The 7,159-nt window shown below is 51.7% G+C and overlaps 1 protein-coding gene across 1 annotated transcript in view; it reads left to right on the top strand.

Moving 5' to 3' along the window:
• The first annotated feature begins 1,120 nt into the window (after window positions 1-1,120).
• The window catches only part of Dhcr24 (24-dehydrocholesterol reductase), a 30,918-nt gene continuing 24,879 nt past the window's right edge, over window positions 1,121-7,159 (top strand). Inside the window, exons 1-2 of the mRNA XM_038332405.1 lie at window positions 1,121-1,451; window positions 4,347-4,502. Of these exons, the coding sequence (XP_038188333.1) occupies window positions 1,221-1,451; window positions 4,347-4,502 (387 nt within the window). The 5' untranslated portion in view covers window positions 1,121-1,220. The remainder of the gene's footprint in view (window positions 1,452-4,346; window positions 4,503-7,159) is intronic.

The raw sequence follows: 7,159 nt of genomic DNA, 5'->3' as shown, positions 1-7,159 counted from the left end.
CCTGCAGGAGTGGGAGCCACACAAAGGGACAATTATACAAAAATGAAAAGAACTGCGAGCCTCTGAAGGAAGAACACAAACGCGGTTTTAGAGGTGGCACCGTGGGACCTCCAGGCTGTTGTACTGTTTTAGCCCAGTGGCACGATGGGAAAGGGCATTCTAGGGACAGAGTCACCAAAGACATTACCATAAAGGATGACAGCCAGGAGTGCCTGAGTGTGAAAAGGAGCAAAGGTGAAAAGGGAGGGAATCAGGAAAGACATGCAAGGCAGAGAGGGGGCTGGTATGTGACGACGGGTTTGAAAAACAATCTCCAAAGATTAACCTGTTCAGAAAAAGTACAAATGTCACTGGCCTTAAGCTTCTGGCCAGGTCAGAGACTGTTCCATACCCTGGGCCTGATTGCTCTGCAAAGCCAGGACCATGTGCTCGGTTCTCACTCTTAACCCAGGGTTGCGGTGCCCTTAAAGCCCTTTCTGTCTCCAGGTCTCCATCCACTTTGACCTCAGCTTGGAAGAATGCCACCATCACCTCTGTGCTTTTAAACCACTCACAGGTGGAATTCACACCCCAATGTGTTTAAAATGGGGTCCCAAAGACCCACGGGCCAGAACTTCTATGGGGGTTAGTTCAAGTGCATTTATGATAAAGGCCCTGAAAATTGAAAAGACGCCGCTTCTGGTCTTGCGCACGTGGAGTGACCGATCCTGCCCGGGTCAAGGCTAGGGGGCTCTCCCGCCAGGGCTGCTGGGTTGTTGTCTGGAGCGCGTCCCACCCTCGGGAGGTAACCCAATGCGCAACTGCTTGACGTCGTTTCCACGAGAGGCGAAACCTAAGTGGAAGATCATGGTGGTCCCGCAGCCTCCAGGGCGGGAGCCCTGAGTCCCACCAACCCGGCTGCCGGCCGACCCTTCCAGCGCCCCCAGCCCGGGTCAGCCCCTCCTTGCACGCCGGCTAGGAGAAGAAGGTGGAGCATCCCGGCTTCCGCAGCCAATGAACGTAGCGGCTCCCTGGTCCGATCCCCGGCGCGGCTCACCATTGGTCGCCGCCTGGGTCTCGGCCCACCGAACCTTGGCGACCCAAGCCAATCGCGAGGCGGCGGGCCCGACTTACAGGCTCCCGGGGCGGCGGCGGCAGGCTCTGAGCCGGCGGAGCGCGGAGCGGGCTGCCGTGACGGGCGGCGCGAGCCCGCACCCTCCCGCGCGCCGCGCCGCGACACCATGGAGCCCGCCGTGTCGCTGGCCGTGTGCGCGCTGCTCTTTCTGCTCTGGGTGCGAGTGAAGGGACTGGAGTTCGTGCTCATTCACCAGCGCTGGGTGTTCGTGTGCCTCTTCCTGCTGCCTCTCTCGCTCATCTTCGACATCTACTACTACGTGCGCGCCTGGGTGGTGTTCAAGCTGAGCAGCGCGCCGCGCCTGCACGAGCAGCGCGTGCGGGACATCCAGAAGCAGGTGAGCCTAGCGGGGCGCGGCTGTGTGCCGGGCTAGCGGTCCGCCGGGCGGCGGTATGCCAGGCCAGAAGAGCGGGCGTGGGAGGGGGGATCGCGAGGACCCCGCGTGTGATGGGTTGGGGGGGGGGTAAAGACTGCCCAGAGGGTGAGACGGAATCAGCAAAAGCACCGGGGCAACTAACAGAACCTTGCTTGGAGACTTATGGAGAGTCCGCTAGGTGCAGGGCATGCGCAGTGCCTGGAAAACGAGGGACCCTAAACCTTCAGAGGTGGGCCATAGTCAGGTAACTCATTAGGCCCCTGCATTCCAGAGGAGGAATGGCCCCCGGGAGGTGGTGCTGGGAAATGAGCCAAGTGGAAAGATTGGTTGAGCAAAGGTAGGGAGGAAGCAGAGGAGCACAGGCAGTAAGAGCAAGAAGGTTAGAAAGTCAGTTGGGAGAGGAGCCTTATGGTAGGAAACGGGTGAAAGTTTTGTTTTTCAGTCCGAGGTGCTTTGGGCGCCTTTAGAATCAAGGACTAAAGAGAGAAGGTGGACTCCAGCCCCAACCCCATGTGCAGTCACGCTGCACCCAGAAGTAGTTGTCCAGCTCCCAGTAAGTAGATGATGAGTTTACATAAGCTAGCCGGCACCTAGGCTGAGACACCTTCACAGTGAAGCCCTCTTCCCCCATCCAGGGCTGGAAGGGCTCCCTCTGCCCCTCTTTATAGTATTTCTCTAACCGGCATCGACTGCAGAGAGCATCTGCTTCCTGCTGTCGCCCTCATGGCAGCCACCCTCTTGTTCTATTTACTTCGTGCAGTGTGCTGCAGGCTGAGCCTGAAGGTGCAGGCGGACTGACCTCCAGACCAGAAGACCTTGCCCAGGGAGACGAGCGTGCAGAGGGTGCTGCTCTCAGAAGCACTTGGCACACCAGCCTGGGTTTTGGAGCTTACGGTCGCAGCCCTAAGCCGCTGTCCTCGCACCCTGCCTGCACTAGGTCTTTCCGTGGGTTCAGGTCCCGCATTTACCCGCTGGATGTCCTGGTCAGGTTGTGAGCTCCTGAAGACAGGACTGTTATCTGACAACTCCCCTGGGGGCCAGAGTATATTAGTGATTGCTTGTTCATGCAAACTAGACGGAAGGATGCGCTGTGAACAGGAAACAATGGGGCACGGGCCTTTCGTGTCTGTGATTTGCTGTCCACGGCCACCTGGTGTCTGGTACCTGTTTGACTAAAAGGAGGTTTAAGTTGTGAGTCGTGCCCAGAACAACACGTAAATAGGGCAAGGACTCACGCTGGCTTGGGATAGCGAGCCTGAACTCTCAGACTCCCTCAGCCCCCTGCTTTCCAGCCCACCCCATGACTCTGGTTTCGTTGCCTCATGCCTAGTTCTTAACCATAACTGCCTGAGTTGTTGCCTACCTTCTGGGCCCTTCCTGTCTCTCTTGAGAATCTGACAAAGAATGGTTTTTCCGTACTTTGCTTCTTTGCCCCGAATCTAATCGATGTTCCAGACGTGATAGTGCCTACCTGTGTGACCCACCATCCAGCAGCACCCCAACTCCTTTCGTTCACACTCCGTTTCCATAAAGTCTCTGACCGCAGAGTCAGGCAGAGCTGGATGGTCGTGGAACTCACCTTTTGTTCTTTCAACCGCCCACTCACAGTAGTGCCTTTCTGCCAGACCGAAAGCCACCTCCCATCCTGAGCCCTCTGACAGCTCCAGGGCACCTTCCCCAGAAGTCTGACCCTTGGCAGGACTCTTGCAAAACATAGCTGAAGCTGGTTTTGAGTACAAAGGAGCTGCCCTGGGTTGTGTCCTGAAAATCCAGTAGTACAGCTGGCTGAGGTGTGACTGAACCCAGGACCCTCTCCCCCGTCTGTCTCCATCTCGCCTGCCCGTGTCTTTCTTGGCTCTTCCTTCCTGAGTTAGTTGACTTTGCTCTCCTGGGGTGCTTGCTGTTTTCCTTTGGAGTCCCCAACAGTTTCTGGCTTAGATTCAGCCAGTGTTGCTCCCACCTCAGTAAAGAGAGTGTGGCCAGCCGGGTGGAATCAGCCTCACCTGGGTGGAGGAAGAGGAATTGCTAGAAGCAGATGAAGAGGCGGTGGACAGTCCTTGGTTGCCCTAACTACAGCCATGCATTGTGCCTGCCTTGTCCGTCTGCAGGGACAAGATACTTTTTTTCTTTTTAATCCCTCACCAGCATGTCATCCTCTGCACCCTCTCTGCTTTGGCATGGAGGTTTTGCCAAAGTACTACTGCCATTGGCTGGCTGCTCTTTGCCTGCCTTCCTCTCCCTGTCAGTGGTACATGAGTTAGCATGTGTGATGCTGACAACCGGGCTTGGCACAGAACACGCTTCACAAGTAGCTGTTCTTCTGTGGACTAAGCCCATCTGTCTTCTGGTCTTCCCTGCTCTGTTATTGGTCAGTCCTAGCTATGAATCTGGGTCTTGCCAGCCATGGGTTGTATGATCTTAGACAAGTTATTTTGCCTGGGTTTATTCATCTACAAAGGAGGGGGGTTACCTCAACCTCCTGGGATTGAGAGATTAACAAGACAGTGTAGAGTAGGTGCCTAGTCGGCTGGGTGTGCCCTGGAGATGATAATCATTTTGACAATCCGTCTGTTACCACTGTAAAGCCTTTCCTGAACTTTCCACTTTAATGTTTTCAGGATACTTTGTTTTCTAGTTCCGTTTTCATCCTTTCTTGTACAATAGCAACACATTTGCTCTCCTGTTGGCCTTGTGAGCCAAGGGAGACTCCACAGGGTAAGGCCCTCAGGGCTTCACCATCCTCCTCAATGGTACCAGGTAAAGGCATCTTTCCCAGGCCCCTTATCCTGAAAGAGGACCCGAGAGCCGTTCTGGGGAGCCAGACAGAGCCAGCTAAGTCTCACCCTGTGGTTGCAGGTACGAGAATGGAAGGAACAGGGCAGCAAGACCTTCATGTGCACAGGCCGTCCCGGCTGGCTCACCGTCTCGCTGCGTGTTGGGAAATACAAGAAGACCCATAAGAACATTATGATCAATCTGATGGACATCCTGGAGGTGGACACCAAGAAGCAGGTGAGAGGCTGGGCTTGGAGTTCAGTGGTAGAGTTTACCTAGCATTCACAGAGACAAAGAACTGGGGGTGGGAGGCTGTCACACAAAATCAAGTGAGCACGTGCTGTACCCTGGCTCTGGGAGCAGATGGACACTTCCCCATGTGAGTGACTCATGGGGAAATGAGTTCAGTCAAGGACATCCCAGAGTGGACAGGACCAAGGCCGTCAGTAAAGGCTCTGTGTAGGCAGTTTTCCTGTCCTGCAGTCACTCTCAAATAAACACACTAAGGCTTATATTAATTATAAATGCTCGACCAATAGCTCAGGCTTATTACTAACTAGTTCTGCCCACCAATGTCCTCCCAAGCCTCACAGCCACTGAGAGAACAGTATGGCCATAGACAATCATGTAAGCTGAGAACTCCAGGGAATCTTTTGATCGTTTTAATTTCATTAAAAAATTAGGGATGGAGAAATCACAGGCAAACATGAGTGGCGAAAGGAAACTTGTTACCCCTTCCTGGTGTGCTAGTGGGAAAAAAAGGTGTGTGCAGGCGGGAGGTAGCCAGGAAAGGGGAACTTGCCCAGAAATATAAACACTCTTTGGCCCAGCTACTAATTCTACTTCTTTTTTTTTGTTTTTTTTTTTTTTAAATATTTATTTATTATTTATTATACAACGTTCTGTCTGTGTGTATGCCTGCAGGCCAGAAGAGGGCACCAGACCCCATTATTGATGGTTGTGAGCCACCATGTGGTTGCTGGGAATTGAACTCAGGACCTTTGGAAGAGCAGGCAATGCTCTTAACCTCTGAGCCATCTCTCCAGCCCCTAATTCTACTTCTTAATGCCTTCTGGGTCTTTTAGCTAAGATAAGGTGTAGTCATTCTACTTCTCCAAACATAGCTTAAGGAAAAGGGAATTGAACTTCTATGTAATCAGAGATCTCCAACACAGAGATTTTAATTACATTTTTATTTCTAAAAGAACAGTGCAATATCCAGCAACAAGATAGTTACTGAATACAGCACGGCCACTTGATATCATTTCATTACTGTGAGACCCTGGCCAAAGTACACGTATCACTGTGTCTTCTCTAACACAACTTTTTGGATATATGCCTGGCCTATAATAAACTGCACCTATTTAAAGTGTGCAATTGGGTAATAAATTTTGACATGAGATTGACAGCCTTGCACCAGTGAAACCATTATTAAAACACAGAGCGTACCCGACAGCCTTAAAAGTTTACTCGTGGCTCTTGGTAATTTTTTTCCCTTAAGCCTCTCCCTACCTGTTCCACCCACAGCGTTGGGTTAACAGTGTTCTGGTTCTGTTGCTGTAAATGAATGCTAGACTTTGGGGACCATTGACAGAAGCCATTTAGTGCATACTTTTCTGGTCCGGGTTCTCTAAAAGGGTCTTTTAAGACGTGTCCATTTTGAAGCGTTTGTGCCTGGCACATACTGTCTTTCTGCTAAATAGTATCCTTTGCACGGAGAGATCAGTTTGTTTAGCCATTTACCTTCAGATAGGCATCGGGCTATTTCCACTTTGGTCAGGAACATTTCTGAGGGGGCTTTCTGTAAACATGCAAAGTCTTCCTTTGGGGCTGGAGAGCTGACTCAGCTCTTGCCGAGGACCTGAGTTCAGCCCCTGTCACCCACCATGTCAGACGGCTCACTACCACCTACAACTCCAGCGTCAAGGAAGCTGCTGGATACCTCTGAGCTCCACAGACACACACACACATACACATAATTTAAAGATTAAAATGGGGGCCAGAGAGGTGGCTCATCGGTCAGTCACATGTATTGTTTTGTAGAGGACTCAAGTTTGGTTCCTGGCACCCATTATACAGGGTTGACAGCACCTGTAACTCCAGGCCTGGGGACCCAAAGCCTCTGACCTCCAAAGGCACCTGCACACATGTACCCCCACACAGATATGCACATAACACATAGTTTAAAACCATACAAAGAAATCTAAAAAAAAAATAACAAATCTTTACAAGTCTCTCCTTGGACAAATGTGAAGGAGAATGGCTGAGTCACGGCAGTGGGTGTTTGTTTGTGTTTAAGGGCTTGGTCGGGTTGCTTTCCTATGGAGTAGCACATTTTACAGTCCTGTGGGCAGTGTGTGTGCCTGCTGCTACGTATTGCTGGACCTGTCTTAGTGGTCCTTGGTTTTAGTCGTTCGTGTGTGTGCGTGTGCGGTGTGCGCATGTATGTGCGCGCGCGCGTGCGCGCGCGTGTGTGTGTGTGTGTGTGTGTGTGTGTGTGTATGCGTGCGTGCGTGTGTGCATGTGCGTGTGTGTGTTATGGTGGCGTCTCCTTGTGGTTTTAGCTTGCTCTCCCCTAATGACTGAAGACCCAGGCCGTCTTTCCCTGCAGATACTCGCCGTTGGCATGTCGTCCTTCTGAGGCCTGTTCAGATCCTTTGCTAATTTTTTAAACTCCAAAATCATTCGATATTTTCTCTTTGTCCATGACTTTTGAAAACCAGAATTTTATTGCCTGTGCAGGAGTGCAGAGGTCAAAGGACGGCTGTGGGAGTAGGTTCTCCTTCTATCTTACAGGTTTGGGGATCAAACTCAAGTTGTCAGGCTTGGTGACAAGTGTCTTTATCCACTGAGTCATGTCACCCATCCTAAAATTCTTTTTTTTTTTTAAAGAT

The sequence above is a fragment of the Arvicola amphibius genome, chromosome 6 (assembly GCF_903992535.2).
Source record: "Arvicola amphibius chromosome 6, mArvAmp1.2, whole genome shotgun sequence".
In the NCBI taxonomy this organism is placed as follows: Eukaryota; Metazoa; Chordata; class Mammalia; order Rodentia; family Cricetidae; genus Arvicola; species Arvicola amphibius.
This window is presented reverse-complemented; position numbering and strand designations above follow the sequence as displayed.